This window comes from Nanorana parkeri, unplaced genomic scaffold, assembly GCF_000935625.1.
Source record: "Nanorana parkeri isolate BGI_ZX_2015 unplaced genomic scaffold, ASM93562v1 scaffold55, whole genome shotgun sequence".
In the NCBI taxonomy this organism is placed as follows: domain Eukaryota; kingdom Metazoa; phylum Chordata; class Amphibia; order Anura; family Dicroglossidae; genus Nanorana; species Nanorana parkeri.
Genome location: NW_017306323.1, coordinates 1,064,189 through 1,086,111, shown reverse-complemented (window position 1 = coordinate 1,086,111; position 21,923 = coordinate 1,064,189). Strand labels below are relative to the sequence as shown.

The 21,923-nt window shown below is 44.0% G+C and overlaps 1 protein-coding gene and 1 long non-coding RNA gene across 2 annotated transcripts in view; one reads left to right on the top strand and one right to left on the bottom strand.

The window, feature by feature from the left end:
- The window catches only part of ARPP19 (cAMP regulated phosphoprotein 19), a 9,289-nt gene extending 4,085 nt beyond the window's left edge, over positions 1–5,204 (top strand). Inside the window, exons 2-3 of the mRNA XM_018576072.1 lie at positions 2,804–2,926; positions 4,785–5,204. Coding sequence (XP_018431574.1) covers positions 2,804–2,926; positions 4,785–4,958 — 297 coding nt within the window. The 3' untranslated portion in view covers positions 4,959–5,204. The remainder of the gene's footprint in view (positions 1–2,803; positions 2,927–4,784) is intronic.
- Positions 5,205–6,344: 1,140 nt separating this feature from the next.
- LOC108804363 lies at positions 6,345–20,282 on the bottom strand. Its single transcript, XR_001942356.1, has 3 exons — positions 20,273–20,282; positions 14,748–14,758; positions 6,345–6,569 (listed from the first exon to the last, which is right to left on the bottom strand). It is a non-coding gene; the product is annotated as an uncharacterized LOC108804363 (long non-coding RNA).
- Positions 20,283–21,923: the final 1,641 nt, after the last annotated feature.

The window sequence follows — 21,923 nt, the reverse complement described above, 5'->3', positions numbered from 1 at the left end:
AAGCGATCGGTAGAGACGCCCAATCGCTTTAATGTAAACAGCCATCCAAGAAGCTCCCGGCTGACCGGGAAGCTACTTGTCTGGCTCCGGCGTCCCCTTGTCACAGATGAGATGACGAGTGAATTTTCAAGCCCTGCACATGACCGTTCAGAGGTTGTGTTAGACCTGCTTTGCATTGTGCTGCATATTTTAGGTCTTATGGAAGTGTGTTTGGACTGAATACAAAGCTGGTCAGACAACCTTTTCATGTCAATCTGCGTTTTTCACTTGTGCATGCATTGGAATAAAAAATGCCGTGTTTGACAAGAACGCACGGACAGCTACTCATGTGTGAATGGAGTCTGAGCACTCATGTAGACCAGTGTTTTCCTGCATTTAACATGTGCTAGAAATGCACATCAAACGCAGTTCAGCAAAGTCCCATTTAAAGGAGCAGTGTAGATGACAGTACAGAGGCTGCATTTGACCTGCTTTTCTTTGGCTGCAGAACATAGTTACATAGAACACATCTTGAGCTCTAAGGAACAGCTTTTGTTAAAGGTAAACACACTAATCTTGTGGTGGTAAACATTCTGGATATAGAGGCTTCAAGTGTGACCCCCCTCACCACAGGGCCGCACAATCAGTAAATGTAATGTTACAGTGAGCTATCGGAGACTGGAGGAGATGGTGACTACAAACTACAAGAAATAGTTGGACAGCTAACATGTTGCAGGAGGTGGTCAAAGACTTGAGAGGTTCTATAGGAGTTTTTGGAGACTGGGGACACGCTTCAGGAGGCAGCCATAGACTGAAGACACGTTAATTGAGACTGCTGGAGATCACAGCTATGCAGCCTTTTTTAAAGCGGTGATTTCATGTTTATGTTGTCGTCCCCCATTAAAAGGAGTCATCGTTTTTAACCCTTTAGCTTTCTTAGATATATTCATGAGTTAATTTTGATCACTCTCGGCAAAGCTGCCCATACACTGTAATATTTTCTTTGTTCAACCTGCCAGCTAAATGAAGAAAATATAAGGGATTCCTCCATTTATGCTTATGAGTGTTGATCGAGGAATCTTCTTTTGTATTCTGATGGCCGCTGTCAGAATACCCAAACAGAGGTAACTGCTGATTGGTTGGCGGCTTTGTTTGTTCTAAGCTCCTTTGGTCAGCTGATCGAGGGATGGATGTGTGAAATTCGCTTAGTGTATGGCCAGTTTAAGTTGGATGTTGTTGTCGTCCCCGTCCCTAGCTTGCCATAGTTGGGCTGTAATTGTAAAGAAGCTGAGCATGGGGAAACTTTTGTAGGTTACCTTTTTATAGCACAAACTTTTGTCATTCCACGCATGACCCGTCATTATTGCTAAGCTATTCTGCTCTCTTGACTGATGCAGCGAAAATGACCTTCTACTTGTTCAGGGTTCATGACTGAGAAAGTATTAAATCCAGAACGTCCTCATAAAAGCCAGGCAATGAGCATTTTCATGTATTGTACATGGATTCCTCTGGATGTTTGTACCCAAGAGCTGTAAAATCAGAAAATGTCTTGAATAACACGACCCACACAGATGGCGCATTCATAGATTTGAATATCGGCCCTGTGTTATTCACCAGAAGTGAATGGGTGGACTGTAATGATGGGATGTTTGAAAATGTGAGGGAGGAGAACATTATGTAGAATATAGAGCCTTGTCAGCTGTATCCATGGAGATCTGTAGAAAACATCTAATCTCCCTGACTCCACAAGCTGACTTGTACCGTGCCTGACACAGGGGACTTGGCAGGCCGTGTTTACAAAGTTCCAGCAATTCTGTCTCTGTATTATTATTATACAGGATTTATATAGCGCCAACAGTTTGCACATTACAATATAAGGAGGACATTACAGTTGCAATACAATTCATGACAAGGAGGGCCCTGCCGGTGATAGTGATACATGAGGAGGTAGCTGTGTGGGGATGAATTGTTTGAGAACGCGATGGTTCAGTGGTTAGGTTGATGTGGGATAGGCTTCCCTATAGAGATGTCTTTAGGGATCAATGAAAGGCAGTCGGAATGGGAGGTAGTCGGACAGGTTGGGGTAAGGAGTACCAAAGAATGGGAGAGACTCTAGAGAAGTCCTGAAGGCAAGCATGAGAGGCAGCTATAGAGCAGGAGGTCTTGGGAGGAGCAGAGCGGACTGTTAGGGTGATACTTTTAGACAAGGTTTGAGATATAGCCGGGGACAGAGTTGTAGATGGCTTTGTAAGTGATTGTTAATATTTAGAATTTTATCCTCTGGGTGAGTCGAAGCCAGTGTAGGGATTAGCAGAGAGGGGCGGCAGACACTGAGCGGTTGGTTAGGAGGATGATTCTAGCAGCAGCATTCATGACAGACTGAAGGGGGAGGAGCCTGTGCAGTGGTAGCCAATGAGGAGGGAGTTTTAATAGTCGAGACGAGAGATCACAAGTGAGTGGATGAGTAATTTTGCGGTTTCTTTGGTGAGGAAGGGGCGTATTTTTGAGATGTTACGAAGGTGACGGCGGCAGGATTTGGATAGTGATTGGATGTGGTGAAGAAAGGTGAGGTCCTAGTCAGGGATGACACCTAGGACCTTGGCATGGGAGGAGGGATATAAAAATAAATTTTGCTTTAACTGTGTGGACAGCTCAGTATGTAGATGTACTTATGTCTGTGGCAGCTTTTTAATGGACACCCTGACACATCTTATGGCATCTAAGAGCAATGGTGGATTCTGGATACCACCGAATTTCATAGTGATTAGAGAATGTCATTTTCTGATTTTGTTCATACAATCTCTGTTTTCTTCATCTTTTTTAGGAAGTGGATGATAAGGTAGTAAGTCCAGAAAAGGCAGAAGAGGCCAAATTAAAAGCAAGGTATCCTCATCTGGGTCCTAAGCCAGGAGGTTCCGATTTCTTGAGGAAACGACTTCAGAAAGGGGTAAGCAACTTGAAAACTCATTGTTATTATTTCACTCTGGGGAGACTCCTTGAAAAGCTTTATGGGAGGGTAAGTCGCTTACTTCTGTGGTGGCCACAAGATGTGTCGCATTCAAATCTATGCTCCTACTATATACATGCTTTTGGATTATACTCTGTTTAAATGAGCCGAATACATTCCAGGTGCATAACAAATGTGTGCAAAGTCTTACAGATGGTTTCTTTAAGGAAACAAGATATGAAGAGAGAGGTTTGTTGCACTCCTTACCGCATAATCCCAAATATGGGGAAGGGTGCTTGGAATGACCGCGGATGGCGCCGCCAGTTGCAGAAAATAGAGATGTCACCAGCACACCAGACTGCTTCAAGGATAGTCCATCGTGAATTTATTCAAAACTTATGTCAAATACACAAGCGCTTTCGGGACCACACAAGATTTATTCATCAGGAATAGCAGTGACGTCACTGCTATGCCTGATGGAGGGATCCTGTGTGGTCCCGAAAGCGCTTGTGTATTTGACATAAGTTTTGAATAAATTCACGATGGACTATCCTTGAAGCAGTCTGGTGTGCTGGTGACATCTCTTTATTTTCTTTAGGGGAACGGCCACAGCCTGTGTAGAAAAGTATGTTGCCTGCCAGCAGAGTGGGATCCTTGCTTTCTGTGGGGTAGAAATGATCTCTTTCAAGACTTCCAACACACTGAGACACTCCAAGCTCTACAGCCAGTTGGGTTTTCCTGATTGTAGGATTTATAGTCTAACTCAGTAGGGGGTGTGTCACATCTCTAATGGAATTACTGCTTCCACACAAAGCAAGGGTCCCACTCTACAGTTGCTGGCAGTGGCTAGGCTTTTCTTCTCAGGATGGAGCTGCTTTAAAAACATAACACTGGCATTAAACACTTTTTTTTGTTTTGATGCACGTACAATGTATTTAGCAGATTTAAACTGAAGATTAAATTGGGTTTTAGTATTTCCCAAAAGTGCCACCACAGTCAGGTGTAAAATGCTGGGATTGTGAAATACTTACACTTGCAGAGTTTTCACTTCCTCCTTTGAAAGGGCAAAATGACTTCAGTTTGGCAAAGCAATGCACACTGGGATTGCCTTTAGTTCAGCAGAGCACTGCTGGGAAATCTAATCTGTAATCTCAGGGAAATGCATTTTCCTCCCCTGAGATGATGTGCATGGTCACATGTACTGTCTAGTCACATGTGCCAGAAATCCAGGAAGTAAATGAAGAGTTAGTAATCTGCCCTTGGTAAACATGGCCACGATCAGAAGACTGGGAAAGAAAAGAGAAATAAGGTATGCAAAGAATACAAATCCGGCAATTATCTAGAAGTATGTGATTGTAATTACTAAACATTTCTAAAGGTGTGTGTGCGTGTGTTGTTATTTTGAAGATATGGGTAAAGGGTACCTTTTAGGGCACCTGAATGCGTATTTAAGGTTTAACTCCTGAGTTTAGTGTCATTTTGAATGCGTTATTTCCAGACATTTGACCATTTGATAACTTTGTCTTAAACTGGAGCTCTGCTTTAATTCCAGGCTCCTTAACCCCTCTGTAACCCTCACTTCTCCTTGTACACTCTTCTCCAATCTGAGAGCATCGGGATTGAGAGAACGCTCTGTAGGACCCTTCCAATTCCACACCACAGCCTGTATTCTATGAATGACTCGTACAATGCAGACACATTGTGGAGTGATGGCAATATCCAATCTGGATGTATAAATGGGCCCTTGGGTTGATAGGTTTGGGTGTATTTATTATATATCATCCTTCCTTTTTGAATCTCTTAGAATTGCAATGACAGTATTTAAGAGTAACGTGTCTTTTTGTTTTTTCTTTTCCAGCAAAAATATTTTGACTCTGGTGACTACAACATGGCTAAAGCAAAAATTAAGAACAAGCAACTTCCAACAACTACTGCTCCAGACAAGACAGAGGTTACAGGGGATCATATTCCTACTCCACAGGATCTTCCCCAGAGGAAACCTTCCCTTGTGGCCAGCAAGCTGGCTGGCTGAGCTGGCCTGCCTGCATGAAATCCACCTCATTCCCATCTCTCTTCCTTTATAACCTTCTGTTATTCTTTGATCCTCCTCCCTGTACAGTAATAGTCAGTCTGACAGCTTAGCAGGCAAGAGTAGTGCAAGCTGCTGTCTTGAGTGTAGGATGAAATTCTCTAGTATCAGATTAGTTGTTTAAACCGATGCACTGATAAACAGGCCTGTTTCTGGTATAGCAATGTAAAGAAATTTACTTGAAAACAACGACAAACAAAAAGACAAATGTACATAATGCCTATTTCCTACTGGTAGGACACTTTGGGTGTTACCATTTTAATGTCTGCTTTCCTTCTAGTCACTTAATAATTTCCTCATACTGTACTAAGTTTTTGTATTTAAGATTTTTTCCTTCTCTCTCGTTTTTGAAGTTAGACAAATGTTTTTTTCGCAAAGAAGCAAAGCAAAATGTCAAATCAACTTGGGTTCTAAAAGTGTTGTTTTTTTTTTTTCTCTCCTTTATTCTGCCCTTTTAACTTGAATGGCCTTAAACCTTTCTCAGCTTTAACGACAGGATTGGACTTGGGCAATATTTGCTCACCGCTGTAACCTTTCGTGATTCTAGTACACATGAAAGTGGCCCCGTTGAAGCTGGCATCTTTCCTGGTGAATAGCGTAGAACCTTACGTTGAAGAGTTGGATGACGTGCGCATGTGCATAGACTGTTGAATTCACTTTTGTGCCATTTTGTAAATACAATAGTTTTGCACAACCTTTTTGCAAACGTGTACTAATTTTTCCAGTTTACAAGATCTATATGTAAATCTGTAGCACACTTTAGCTCCATTAATTCCTGGCAGCGTTTTATTTCCCATAGTTATTGCCACCATCCAGGATTCCTGTCTTGTGCGTGAATTTACAGCCGCAAAGATTTGGCCTGCCCATGCTGCTGCGAGATCACCTTAATGGTGTTGAAGCAGGTATCCCTTATTAGATCTTGTATTTGTAGTAACATCACCGATTGTTGATTTTGCCTGTCAGCATAGTGTGAATTGCATGCGTTCTGCGCCTGACTCCATTCACAGTGGTCCTGCATGCCACTGTTGTGATCTGCATGCACCCATCTGCGGCAGAAAAGGGTATTTTGCCAGACTGCAGCACTTGCTAGGCCAGTGGGGGGGGTGACCTTCATCACTGCAGATATTGCTAAGGTGGCATATTCCAGATGTACAGTTTCTTTGGAAGTGGTGTTCAGCAACAATGGAGTTGCCCGGTGTTGCTTATGCGTGTGGAGGATGTGCACATTGCCTCTTGTAAACATTGAGTTTGGAACAGGGTTGTGACCAGCATTGATATGGTAATGCATTTGGGACACAGATAATATTTAAGCAAAACAAATATCTGTAATTTATTGGTATAGAAATCTTATTATTTTTTTTCTCTGCTAAACCCTTGAGGTGTATAATATTACAGTGCTTATTGGTGTTCTGCAGTTGTTAACTGGTATCGACACTTAAAAGTAGTTTAATGTTGCATAAGACCTCCAATCATGCTGGATATACTGAACATTTATGAATATTGTTAATAAAGATTGCAACTGTACTTGGTCTCCTTTTTTACATGTTGTCATATCTATTCTTGTTTAATCAGTCAGTGACTCAATGTACTGAAGCTATATCATGATTATAAGTATTTCTGATACATGCTTGTGCCTGGCTTCTTAATCCGAACTATTGAAGTCAGAACACGAGTACTATGCGTAGAAGAGTACAGATTGGCAACTGCATACAGGAACAGTATTCCTTCAATTGAATCAATGGAATTGAAGTAGGACTTGTGCACAAAACTGTCGTACAATAATCACACTTAAGCTTTTTATATTTTTAGGGCTCGTTCATACCAGCCGTAATGGGCAGTGTTGCTCAACGCAGTGCCATTAGAAGACTCGCTAATTTGACTCATGTCCTATTCAATTCACACCAACACCGCAGTGGGAAAAAAAAGTTGCATTTTAAAGCAGTGCTTTGCAATGTGCTGCTGTGCATAGAGTTAAATTGTCAGGTTTAATAAAGTTTGCGTTGTGCAATGTATAACAGTGTGTTCACGCACACCAGCAACGTTGAAAAAAAGTTAATCAGACCCCCTTCATACCAGGGCGACAGCATTTAAGCGCACTTTACACATATTAGGTTAATTTTCAGTTGTCCAATGACAAGCAGTCTCAGCTGCCAATACGCTCTAATAAAAAAAAGAGCAAAAATGTGCTGACCGGCGTGTTACTATTGAAGTCTATGAAGCAAAAGTGCTGATAAGTGCCACAAAAGAAGATCAGGGACTATTTAAAACAATAGGCGTATTTGTACGTGCTATTCGGCACGTTTGTGTGAACAGCTCCCTTATGAATACATGGGATTTTAATTTGCATGCATTTCAGCGCAGAAAAACATGTGACGAAACGCCCTGGTATGAACGGGGCCTTACAGAAAAATCTTTGTATTTTTCAGCACTCCTAATCCTTGAATATTTACATAATTATAAAATACTTCTGTTTTCCAACAAGTCTACGATAGTTGGAATCTGTTTTTCTCAAAGCAATCTCTCCATTTGAAGAAAGACGCAATGGAAATGAGAGGTGGGCACTGTGGGATATTCTAAACGCGTATCATATCTATGTACAGACTTTGCTTTGTCTTCAGCCCTTTGCAAGTATTATGGTTAGGCCAGTTCTCAGCCTTGGAAACTGCAGCAGCTGTGATCTTGGTGTGACTGCTTCAGGATGCTGCTGTTTATTTACGCTGGGCAGTCCTAAACCAGTTAAAAGCCACACCTTAAGACCAATCACAGATAAGTGGCATATGTGAAAATGGACCTTGCAGTAAGAATGGTCACCAGGACAAATGGATTAGATGGTTAATCTCAGAAGGCAGAGGGAATAAAAACCTAACAGAGGTTCTAACCCTTCCCCACTCTAAAACTAAAAAATGTTTGCCTTTTTAGATATAGATCAAATATAAAAAACATAGTAGGGGGAAAAAGTTATTAAACATACTTAACTTACCTGGGTTTCAGCCCTTGGTGCCTAGGTGAGGATGACACGACCACCCTTTAGGTGAGATCCTGGGGAATGCTGCATTTCGGGTACACAGCATTCTCCAGGATCTTATCAGAAGGAAGGTAAGGTCTTCCCCCTACAGTACAGAAGCTGACGGTAAGGTAAATGTATGTGTGTGTATATATATATATAATTCCATTTTTTTTCCCTGTGAGTGGGGGAAGGGCCCTGATATATTCAGTAGTTTTTTTTTTTTTTTTTTATATTGTCTTAGATACATGAAGTAAAGAGAAGAAACACTGTGGACAAGGGGAATGGGGTTATTTTGAATCTTCTGGACATATGCAAATTCCCATTCTCACCTTGTAATAGATAATGCTTCAATTAATTCCAAAAAACATCATATAGAACTCCTTTGTTTCAATGCGCAGAAAAAATAACTCCTAAACCGAGTGCAATATATAATCTATAAACATATATCTCCTTCACAATAGCTAGTTTTATCTTTCAAACACTATATTAATAGTTGTTTACTTTTGGCGTTCCTGTGTTTTACAAAATAGTCACGTGTCACCACAGGCTGTGTTTTGTGATGTGAACTGAAGAGTTGTTAGATGGTCCTAAGATGTTCCCTAGGATTTTAGGACCTAGACCTATTTCCTCTTAAGTTCACTGGTGCTTTCTGGAACATTTATTTTTTATTACAATGGAACGGCAGGCAGAGCTCTACAGTTCAAAAACATACCACTTCTGCAAGCCACAGCCGGGAAATCACCTTGCTGCTCCCTAGATCACCTTCCTACTCATTGGAGTGGGGTGGTGATGCTGAGTTCTCATTCAGTGGGCAGGCTGAAGGATGGAGAGATGAAGGTGAAAGCTGCTGCTCGCTGAACCGGGTAAAGTGTGGTGTGATGTTCTGCGTTGCAGATGGCTGTAATACAGTAGAAAGGCATCATGGCACACTCACAAACCAGCATGTAAAACAACTTGTCTCACCACTAAGGACAATAACAGAGGTTTGGATACACGTCTTCTGCAAAGGATGTGTAAGCCGCACTGCCGCGCCAAGGCACCTCTTATAGTGCGGTCCTAACTCTAAACTATGAGAGTCTCCATCTTGGAGCAGATGGGGGCAGAAGATATCAAATTGGGTGCAGGCCTGTCAGGAGGACGCCCCACCTCCTTAAAGGTACAGAGACACACAAGGGATCCCGCACATCCCATTGGCAAACATGTTGTTTTACATGCTGGTTTGTGAGTGTGCCATGATGCCTTTCTACTGTACCACTGTTCAAAGCCCATTTCGTGTGCACCTTCCTGTATAACTGGTAACAAATTGTTGAGTGCGTTTGTCGTTTGTTTTGCTTTGCAGATGGCTGTGAATCGCAAAATTGGCAAAACAGGATTTTAGGGATATACCGATACTAGTTCCAGTGTACTCGTACTCTCCCCAATGCTCCCGAAACTGGAACTGCTCCCGATACCGGAACTTCTGGTATCGGGAAGCCTGGCGGCGAGTCATTATACGCCGCCCGGCTTTCTGATTGGCCGGGAAACTGGCCTCATGCTCCCTCATCACTTGGTGATGATGGAGCCGGCTTCCCGGCCAATCAGGAAGCCGGAGGGTGGGTAATGACTCGCCGCCCAGCTTTCTGATTGGCCCGGAAACTGGCCTCATGCTCCCTCATAACTTGGTGATGATGGAGCCGGCTTCCCGGCCAATCAGGAAGCCGGAGGGTGGGTAATGACTCGCCGCCCAGCTTCCTGATTGGCCAGCTTCCCTGCTAATCGGGAATCCGGGTGGCGATTCATTACACGCCGCCGGGCTTTCTTAATGGCACTTTCAATATTGGTATTTGGTATCGGCGAGTACAGAAAAAAAATATCGGTACTATATACCGAAAAACTGCCATCGGTACATCCCGACAGGATTGTCATCCTTTGAGAAGTCAAACAGAAAACCTATAAACATGTTACAACTTTGTATTTTAGCTGCTTGCCTGATGTTCAGCTTTAGTGTGGATTCACACTTTTATATTGTGGTAACAAGATTTGAACCATCTGTGTTGTGCTGGAAAAAAGTTTAAAGGTCTGTTCCCGTGTGCTGGCCGCCCATTCAAATATAATGCATGTTAAATTGTGTGGGAATGCACTGCAAAGATGTATATCCAGCCCTACAGTCAAATGTCAGGACAGGATAAACAGAAGTACTCTTAAATGTTGTTTTTTTTGGAGATCTAGTGAACCTGTGCCCAGACTATGCACATTAAAGTATTTACATATTCTGAACAAGCATTAAAGCACAGCTCCAGGAATGTTTTATTTATTTTCAAACTTCTATTAGTCCAGCTTGGCTCAGTGTATGTATCCACATCTGCTATCCAGAGGGCCACTCTGGATGCTGATAATCACTTTAGTAGTCTGCATTATATACAGTGGTCATTAAGGATTTATATAGCGCCATCAGCGCTTAACAATATAAGGAAGACATTAGTTCCAATACAATTCAAAACAAGGTGGTTAGGAGGGCGCTGCCTGTGAGAGCTTACAATCTAAAAACAGGGATCGGTGGGATCCTTGGGGTGCAGTTCAATAAAGAGATGCTTGTGTTAAGGAACACTTTGTGTTTGATGACTATTTGTTATTTAAATGACAGCCCACACGTTGGTCCAGGCAATAATATTCACAGTCTGAGGAATGACCATAAGTTTCAATAGAGACTAAAACTAGCACAGCATGTCTAGATAACAATTCCATGAGAAGGCATCAAACCGTACAAAAGCAAGTAGTAACATCCCATCTGTTTGTTGGTTTGCAGCAAGTTTATTTTAAGCACTCTGCATCATAAGAAAACTGGTAATCTGTTTTTCATTTACTGTTTTCCACTCTTCCACAGACGAGATAATTATTCAGTTTTTGCTTCAGGAAATACAAAGCTCCCAAACACATCACATCATTCTATCATTTTGTAAGAAAAATGAATACTGTGTACTTGGCAAGAGGCAGACTAACATAAGCACTTGGTAACATCTACTTTGTCTCGTCAGTGCTTTTTAGGTGGTGAAAAGAGTGTCATAGTCTTCTCTTTCCACCACCTCCTCTCTTTGGGTGCGCTGTCATACCCACCGCACTCCTCTCGGGTACATACTGCTCCCTGTCATCCCCACCGCACTCCTCTCAGGGACATACTGCTCCCTGTCATCCCCACCGCACTCCTCTCAGGGACATACTGCTCCCTGTCATCCCCACCGCACTCCTCTCAGGGACATACTGCTCCCTGTCATCCCCACCGCACTCCTCTCAGGGACATACTGCTCCCTGTCATCCCCACCGCACTCCTCTCAGGGACATACTGCTCCCTGTCATCCCCACCGCACTCCTCTCAGGGACATACTGCTCCCTGTCATCCCCACCGCACTCCTCTCAGGGACATACTGCTCCCTGTCATCCCCACCGCACTCCTCTCAGGGACATACTGCTCCCTGTCATCCCCACCGCACTCCTCTCAGGGACATACTGCTCCCTGTCATCCCCACCGCACTCCTCTCAGGGACATACTGCTCCCTGTCATCCCCACCGCACTCCTCTCAGGGACATACTGCTCCCTGTCATCCCCACCGCACTCCTCTCAGGGACATACTGCTCCCTGTCATCCCCACCGCACTCCTCTCAGGGACATACTGCTCCCTGTCATCCCCACCGCACTCCTCTCAGGGACATACTGCTCCCTGTCATCCCCACCGCACTCCTCTCAGGGACATACTGCTCCCTGTCATCCCCACCGCACTCCTCTCAGGGACATACTGCTCCCTGTCATCCCCACCGCACTCCTCTCAGGGACATACTGCTCCCTGTCATCCCCACCGCACTCCTCTCAGGGACATACTGCTCCCTGTCATCCCCACCGCACTCCTCTCAGGGACATACTGCTCCCTGTCATCCCCACCGCACTCCTCTCAGGGACATACTGCTCCCTGTCATCCCCACCGCACTCCTCTCAGGGACATACTGCTCCCTGTCATCCCCACCGCACTCCTCTCAGGGACATACTGCTCCCTGTCATCCCCACCGCACTCCTCTCAGGGACATACTGCTCCCTGTCATCCCCACCGCACTCCTCTCAGGGACATACTGCTCCCTGTCATCCCCACCGCACTCCTCTCAGGGACATACTGCTCCCTGTCATCCCCACCGCACTCCTCTCAGGGACATACTGCTCCCTGTCATCCCCACCGCACTCCTCTCAGGGACATACTGCTCCCTGTCATCCCCACCGCACTCCTCTCAGGGACATACTGCTCCCTGTCATCCCCACCGCACTCCTCTCAGGGACATACTGCTCCCTGTCATCCCCACCGCACTCCTCTCAGGGACATACTGCTCCCTGTCATCCCCACCGCACTCCTCTCAGGGACATACTGCTCCCTGTCATCCCCACCGCACTCCTCTCAGGGACATACTGCTCCCTGTCATCCCCACCGCACTCCTCTCAGGGACATACTGCTCCCTGTCATCCCCACCGCACTCCTCTCAGGGACATACTGCTCCCTGTCATCCCCACCGCACTCCTCTCAGGGACATACTGCTCCCTGTCATCCCCACCGCACTCCTCTCAGGGACATACTGCTCCCTGTCATCCCCACCGCACTCCTCTCAGGGACATACTGCTCCCTGTCATCCCCACCGCACTCCTCTCAGGGACATACTGCTCCCTGTCATCCCCACCGCACTCCTCTCAGGGACATACTGCTCCCTGTCATCCCCACCGCACTCCTCTCAGGTACATACTGCTCCCTGTCATACCCACCGCACTCCTCTCTCACAAATACTGTCTGCCATCATACCCCCCACACTCTCCTGCTCGTACTGCTCTCCGTCATACCTTTTGCAATTCTCTCCTATACATACTGCTTCCGTCAAATCCTTTGCACTTCTTCTGCACATACGCTCCACTGTTATACCTTCCACACTCTTATCCTGCATAAACTTCCCACCATCATACCCTTTGCACTTCTCTCCTGCACATACTGGGCTCGGCCATACCCTTTGCACTTTTCTCCGACACATACTCCTATCTTGCATAAACTTCCCACCGTCATAGCATAGCCTTTACACTTCTCTCCTGCACATGCTGCCTTCTGTCATACCCTTTGCACTCATCTCCTGCACATACTGCCTTCTATCATACCTTTTGCATTTTTCTTATGAACGCACTGTCTGCCATCACACCTTCAGCACCTCTCTCCTGCACAAACTGTCTGCCATCACACCCTCAGCACCTCTCTCCTGCACAAACTGTCTGCCATCACACCCTCAGCACTTCTCTCCTGCACAAACTCTCTGTTATCACACCATCAGCACCTCTCTCCTGCACAAACTCTCTGCCATCACACCCTCAGCACCTCTCCCCTGCACAAACTGTCTGCCATCACACCCTCAGCACCTCTCTCCTGCACAAACTGCCTGCCATCACACCGTCATCACCTCTCTCCTGTACAAACTGTCTGCCATCACACCCTCAGCACCTCTCTCCTGCACAAACTCTCTGCTATCACACCCTCAGCACTTCTCTCCCGCACAAACAGCACACTGTTATACTCTCTGCACTCCTTTCCTTCACATATTGCCCGCTAAGACACTTATCCCCAGCATCACCCATTATGGAACTGGCACACATGTGCTAGCTTTTGGCAGCTTCCTACCTAGGTATTTTTTATGGATACTTACATACTATGGTGGTTACTGTGGTTATGATAACGCTTACAGCATTGCAACACTTAAAGGAGTTTTCTATTGAGAGAAATATATTGCCTGCCAATGCTGATATGATAGTTTTTTTTTTAATAATCTTCAAATGTACCAGAGCTGTTTATTCTTGTAAGCTCTGTGTTTAACTAAAGTCCATATAACTGGACATAGAAAGGAAAACCAAACAGATCACACCTAATAGGTAAACACCTTTTATCACATAAAATGATAAAACTGCAGTTGAAAAGTACTGTCTTGACCAAGGAGTATAACCAGGAATTATCCTTTTCCTAGGGAAACTGGTTCACATGTGCAGTTTGCTGGAAACACACTCACTAGGTAGCTGGGAACAGAAGATATAAAGGCAGAAATGGAAACACTGGTGAGAACACTGGATCAAACCATGGAAATTGGCACTGCAACTTCTCCCAAGATGTCAACTGTAAAGGGGAACAAGATTGTACATTAAAATAGAGAGTACCTCCACTTACATGTTTCGGGTCTGTGCTCCTTCATCAGAGTCTGCTTAGACAAGACCTTCCTTTGCTTCTGATTGCTAAATGCAACAACATGGGAGCATGGGAAGGCAAATATATGCTGCTAGTGGCTAAAATTACAGTGAACATGTTGATTTGCCCTGCATATGAAAAGCATGGTTTCACTTTATGTTGGACATATTCTCCACCTAATATTGATAGACAATCATTACTATATCTTTAAATGTGTAATTCTGTGTGGATAACTAATGCCTTAGTTAGTCACAGATACTCATTTAACAGCACACAACAATAGTCAGTGGACTATCCAACTTTGAATATGCTTACTCATTTGTTAGAACAGTGTGGTCAGAACGGATGACTTGCTGTTTGTAATGCTATAAAACAAGCCAGAATAGTTCTGACTAGGCTCCCAGATCCATAGATGATGCCCGGGAACATTCATCTCAGTGGTCTGCAGAGTGTGACATGCCTGCAGGTCAAGGGGTTTGACCAAGTGGACTGGATTAAAACTGACATTTCCTCTTCTGTGATTTAGATCAGTAAATGTAACTTAATTCTATTACACTTTCCATTATTAAGAACTAGGCTAGATGGACAGATTTTTATATTGCACAAATATAGGACTCAGTTGTCAGTCAATGAACATTAATGCATAGACTTCCATTTTGGAAGTGGTAATTGGAAACATGCAATATCAACATAAAAATAAAATCCCTAATGTGATCAATGCTGTGTATGTACCACTCAATACTATTCAGAAACATTATTCTGCATTCTTCTAGAATATAAATGGGAAGGCAGCCGATGCTATTGTTCATTCACTAGCAATTACAGAAAATTGCTATCCATCCTTTTCCTGGTGCAATCTAATGTCAGCATAGGGCTGGTCAGTTGACCTGGGCCCCTACAGGACCCTCCTACCTAGTGAATAAAGACTGAAGGAACCATACCCACCTTATTCCTACAAAGCAACAGGTCACAGGGTGAAAGGGTGGAAACAAAGAATTTAAATGAATCAAAATAACTGAGGAGATAATAGCTGAACCAAGGACTTTGCAGAGGCTGCCACATTTAGTTGATAATGCTAAACTAAAGTGTATGAGGGGTTCCAGCTCGCTACTGGGCACATTATTCCAGCAGAGGTTTTAGCATATGGCACCCATGATGTGGCTGCTAGACATGTGCGATTTGTTTAGTTCTGAAACGTGGACGAATTTTTGGAAATTCGGATGTATCCGAATTCCGAATTACAGATATAACGAATGCAAACGAATCAGAATTTCCATTTCCGAAATGAGGATATGAATAGTCCTTTTCTGGTATGCTGTGTGAACAACAACATATAACAAACATATAGTGGAGTTTTCTCAAATTTGACTGCAAAAGTGGAACTACACTTACATTCCTTCCCAGTTATGGTGACATCTAGAGGACAAATTGGGAAACTACAACAGAACTCTTGTGCCTCTACCCTACATTGCTATGGCTGACACATCCTTTCCCTTGATCTTGAATCTTGATCTTGAGGAGCAAGGCAGTAGAAGCGAACACATAAACATAGTGGAAGTTCCATGAGCTAATCAGAGCATCCTGTGCTACAGTCTCCTGGCATCTGTACCAGATCATAAACCAAGGTAGACAAGCATTCTCTGGAATTGCCATGTGATCTATGTCGGGCACATCTCAGTGTTTGATGTTCTTCTTCAGATGTTTCTTGTTGAGTGACCGCTTGTTTGGTGTGGATTGATAAAACATCTGCTCAACCTGTCTGCTACTGTATAGTTTGCCCCCGGTATGTAGGCAGCTGACAAGGCCCTCACATGCACCTCTGTGCCCTGTGAAAGATCTCCACTGTCACCTGCTGTAGTAATTGTAGGCTCCTTGTTCCCCCTTGTTTTGCAATGTGGGAAATCACTGTTTTGTTGTTCATTAGGACTTTAACCTGATGCCCCTGAAGGAGAAGACAGATGCCTTCAATGCTTTAAAAGCATTTTAAATGTGTCTAAATCTCACATAACATGGTTGTGGAAAACCAGAAGATCCCCGATGTTTAGGGAATGGTTGTCGGTGATTTAGGAGATTATGGAAAATGAGTAATAGTAGACATGTGCGATTCGTTTCGTTCCGAATCGAAATTCGGACGAATTTTCGGAAATTCGGACATTCAGATGTATCCGAATTCCGAATTACAGATATAACGAATGCAAACGAATCCGAATTTCCGTTTCCGAAATTCGTTAGCGGTAGTTCGTTCGAATGTTCGTTTCCGTTTCGTTCGCTCGTTCGTTGGAGCAAAGTGACATTAGAGAAGGAGAAAAACATTTTTCCCCCCTCAAATGTCACTTTGCTGCGAACGAAACGAATAAGAAACGAAAACGAAACGAACGTTCGAACGAACTACCGCTAACAAATTTCGTCCGAATCCGAATTCCCAATCCGAATTGACTTTCACACCCGAATCCCGAAAAACTAAATAACACAAATCCGAATCAAAACTAAACTAAACTAAACAAATTTTTTGGCAGTGCACATGTCTAATAGGCATATCAACTCCAAGGTCAATATGATATACCAGTGAAGGAAGGGGCTGTATAATATTACTGCACTGACCACTAATAAAGGTGAGGGCTTTACTATTACTGCCACTGACCAGCAATGGGCATACCTGAGGTAAACCAGTGGGACTGGGAAAGGGGGTTAGTACACGGAGGCACTCCAATTTGGTGGAAAGCAAGGTGTATCAGCAAAAGTATATGAGAAAAATAGCAGGGCGTTTGTGCAACATCTATGCCCTGTACTATTTTGGAATACATAAATCCTTGTTTGCAAATCTATTCACAGGAAAGTTTGGATGTTTATAGAGACATTGAGATGTTTATCTAATAAAGAAATTCAGTTGACACAATTACCAAAAGTTCAAAAAATACAAGGAGTGGCTGTAACCGTTGGATTCCAAAGACACCTGTATATTGCATGCAACGTGAAACATTGCTCTCACTGAGAAAAATTGTACAAGTAGTAACATTTATTGGATACAGTTACTGAGAATTAATTCACAGCTGGAGTCATAGTAACATTATTGGACATCAGCATACATATGGAGCTTTGGTTAGGGTAGAAGGGTTTGGATTTTAGAGTTTTTAAATGTTCGTTATATTATTCATATATTTATGTGTTTTACATAGTTACAGTACATATTAATTGAGGTTGAATAAAGACACAGGTCTGTATGTGTAGTGTGTCTGTGTGTGTGTAGTGTGTGCATGTGTGTAAATGAGTCCCTGAGTGGTCTTAGCTTTTAAGAGTACCTGTACCCCTGTATGTTATGATCTCTTATGAAGGTATCTAATTGATTTTTGAATGAATCAATATTCACTGCAGATACCACTGTTTCCAAAATGTAACCGCTCTAAATAAAAAAAAAAGCCCCTATGCCCTTTGTGGATAAATCTTTTCTCCACCAATTTTAGGTGGTGGCCTCTAGTCTAGTTTGTGAATATAGGTTACAATAAAATAATGTATTAGTTAATTTTGGTACAGAGTGTCCTATATTGGGATCTCTGTATGGGGAAAATAACATTATATGTGAGGTTAAATAGTAAGAGACCTATATAGGTTGATAAATTATATAAAGTTTTTGGAAAGCTGTCCCCTCTCCCCTTTGGAAATTATTATGAAGGACAAAATGCCCCTGCATTGCTTGTGTTTCTGAAATAAAAAAATACTCCTTTGGTGTCAGTGGGAGGAAAAAAATGCTGCTGTGCCAGTGGTACCAGTGGGGTGAATGAGGGGGTAGGGGGCCTCTGTGGGGTGTATTGAGCTAAGGAGCCCTGTGTGGCTCTATGGGAGTGAGGGGGGCTAAAATGCTCTGTGGGGCTTTGAGGGGAAGAGGAGAGCTCTGGGGTAAGTTGCTCCCCCCCATTCTCCGTGTCTTCACAGTTCACACCCTCTTCTCAGTACGGTGCTCACCCAGGACTGAAGGCAGCTTCTCCTTCTACCCATCTCTGGCCATGTGATATGTCACATAACAAGGAGAGACAGGAAAAAGGACGGTTTGCCCTCACTCCCCAGCAGGCACCTGTACTGAAGAGGTCTGAGGCATGGTCAGTTGCCCTGCCGCTGCGAGTGCTAAGTTAGTAAACCTCCGCTGAACACTGTGCTGCAAGTCAGCACTCAGCACTGCTAACTTTACACTCGCAGCGGAAGTGAATGTGGGTGCAGAGCTCTGAGTGTGACGGAGAAGGTAGGGACAGAGCACCAGTGGCCATTTTAACTGTGGGCACACCTGGCAGCTCAGGAAAAATCAATTTAGTGTGGGAACCTACATTTTAATAAACAACAAAGGGGAACAGAGCGCCACCTCCATGTGTAAAATCGTTTATTAAGATACATATACATATAACAAGGGATATATGTACTCACAAGCAAAGGTTTCATCACGCTTTAACAACAAACAAGAGGCCACACTGTCTGTTAACCCAACATGGTATTGCCCCGACTATGTACCATGGTTGCCTCCCGTCACATCACTGTCCACTGGCCGCAGTCAGTCAAGATTTATCTGAATCTGAAGGGGGCTTGCCCCTGAAAGGCGTAGATCTTGGCTGACTGTGGACGGTGATGTGACCGGAGGCAACCGTTTTACATAGTCGGGGTGATACCATGTTGGGTTAACAGACGGTGTGGCCTCTTGTTAGTTAAAGCCTGATGAAAACGTTTGCATGTGAGTACATTTATCCCTTGTTTTATTTATCTTAATAAACAATTTTACACACAGAGGTGGCGCTCTGTTCCCTTTTGTTTTCTATGTTCCTGGTGGAAGGCCCAGAGCCTTGGATGAGCAGCCCCTCAAGTCTGTGTGAAAAACTGTGATAAACTGTTGAAAACTTTGAGGATGCAACAGCAAGAGGATCTTTCAGCTGGCAGCCATTAGCGCCAAGAGTTAAAGAAAGCCTACAATTTAATGATTTGGTGAATGAACACACGAAACCTTGGAAAATGGTATTTATCAGTCAAAAATATTATCCTCCACCATTTTGCTTAGCACTGTGCAGCCGAAGCGTTCCGTGAAGCTGCTGCAGTGAACTGAAGTGCTGCAGAACAGCTACTCAGTGCTTGGCTAAGGAACAGCACGCACCTCTGTTCTCTGAGGGCCCCCTTTTCTCTCTCTGCTCTCTCCTCCCCACAGTATGCTGCCATTGGGGGGAGTAGAGAGTAGATTCCTCACTCCAGCAGCTATTGTGGTCCCTGCTCAGCCTGACAGGAATGACACTGCACTGACTCCTGTTAATCACTAAACAGTCAAAGAATAGAGTCCCTCCTCAGTTTACCACTAGACCCTATTTTGTGTAAAACGTAGAAAAGCTTTGAGGTAAAAGTTTCACTCTACAAGCCACTTACCATGAAGCCACGCACACTTTATTGACCATGGTGCTGATTTTCTTCACAATCCTTTCAAAGCGTCCCTCCTAATTATTTTCAAATGCTGACAACTCAGGTTTTCATTGAAATTACATACACAGTGGCTCAAATATGCAACTCACTGCTTTGAAAATGTGTATTTACATTTTTTTGCACATAAATTACTGGCATACATTTATTCATAGCTCTCAGACATCCCTCACTTGTAACTAAATCCCGCGGTCAATCTTCTTCCTCCTCAGTTGTCTGATGTAGTACTCGAGTATAAGCCGAGGGGGGCACTTTTCAGCACAAAAAATGGGCTGAAAAACTCGGGTTATACTCGAGTATATACGGTAGACTGTATAGACCTCTTTAAAAAAATGTACTATGTAAAGTGTTCTACTACACTAAGGCCAGATTTATACCTTTGTGTTGCGGTAACACACACGTTACCGCAAGTCACTAGTACACAATACAAGTACTAGTGCATTGCAGCGTTAAATATTTTGAATGCTACTCCCCACACACTAAAGTAATGCACGGTAAGGCAATGCCATGCACTGTGTTCCCAATGTAGGGTCAAGTACTGGGGTGTTGCTGCCTTAGGGTAACAACACATGAATGTACTGCACTGGTTTGAAGCCAGCCTAAGACTGGAGTTACACTTATGTGTTTGCTTTGCTGTGCATTTAATATGCATTCATGATTAGAGATGAGTCTGGGCACAGGGTTGCCACCTGTCCAGGATTCACCCGGACAGTCCGGGTTTTGAATGCTGTGTCCGTGTTTCATGGCAGCAGAAACCTGGACACAAGATGACAGACAGACAGGGGCAACCAAAATTAAGATAAGGCTACTGCCCCCCCACAGAAAATAGTCTTGACTGTGATATTTACATATTGATGGGTGGTGCTATCTACATATGAATAAGCCACGATTAATTCTTCCAAAAAAATGTCCGCGCATCGCTGATGTTTTCGGGTTTCGCTTGAAGAAAAGGTTCACCTAAGCCCACTCATAACGCTGACTGCCATCTCCTCCTCCAGACACAATCTGTGGCAGCAATTGTGGTGGGGGCATTCCCGTCCCTTTGTGATGTGTAGCTGTGTAGCTGCAGGGTGGGGAATGCACCTCCTCGCAACTGATTGGTGGTTGCAGCGGAGGAATTCCCTGCCCCTCTGCGATGTATAGTTGCAGGACAGAAAAATGTGCCTCTCTGCAACTGATGGGGTAGTGGTCACAATTTGGAGCGGGCTTGGGTGAACTCAAGTGTACTGGAATTGCACCAACCCAGCCTCATCACTAGTCATGATGTACTGACCTGTTACCATTCCTATCCAAAGCACTTATAATGCATATCAATGGATTAAAAAAATGGCCTTGAACTTTTTTTTGGGCCAATCCATGTCCACGAGCTGCATATATGTGAACAAGCACCATCAAAAACAGGGCTGCCTTAGGTCCACCTTCAAAACTGTGCAGCTTATTAATACACGTACGTTACAGCGCATTGCGCATTGACGTGTTAGTAGCCCATTCATTTTGAATTGGCGCACAATAAACTGCACCTGACCTTTTTCTAGTAACTCACAACACGGTGATGCATGGTAGTCACACTATTGCATTGCGGTAATATGATCTTTACTACAATGCATGGTAACACACCCTAAATGCATTGGCATGTTGCGGTGCTATTCATTTTGAATGACTCCCTTGTAGTACATGGTAACCCAGATATGTTTTTTTGTCTGTTCTGGTGTGCCTGAATGTTTGGAGGTGTGGAAAGAAAACGCTTGACCCATGTGGTTATTCTCTTGGTTTTTCTCATCCATGATCCAATAGTAGATAAGTGATGTAAATATGTGTTATCTGGCTGACGGTTAGGCAGCTTCTGCAATCCAACCTTGGTTTGACAGTATGCATCAGCCGTCACTAAATGGCGGACCACTGTGTGGACACGCACCAAGTGGTGCTTCTGTCTGAACTGTGATCGATGACCTGCACTGGGTTATGGTTAGCTGACAGTGGATACACCAGCTTCCGAGGCCGGTGTTTGCACTGCCAGCCATAACCCAGTGCAGGCCCTCCCTCCGCTTCAGTCATTGGTTGCTAGGACTGCAGGCTTCCTAGTAACCAATGACATCAGGCAGGGTGACCACGGCATACTGAGTTAGGATGGAGAGCAGGAGCAGACTGGAGGGAGGGAGGGAGGGGATCAGCACACGTCCACTGGTTGGGGGCTTGTTAGCCCTCTATGTGATAACAACAAATTTAAGTCCCATA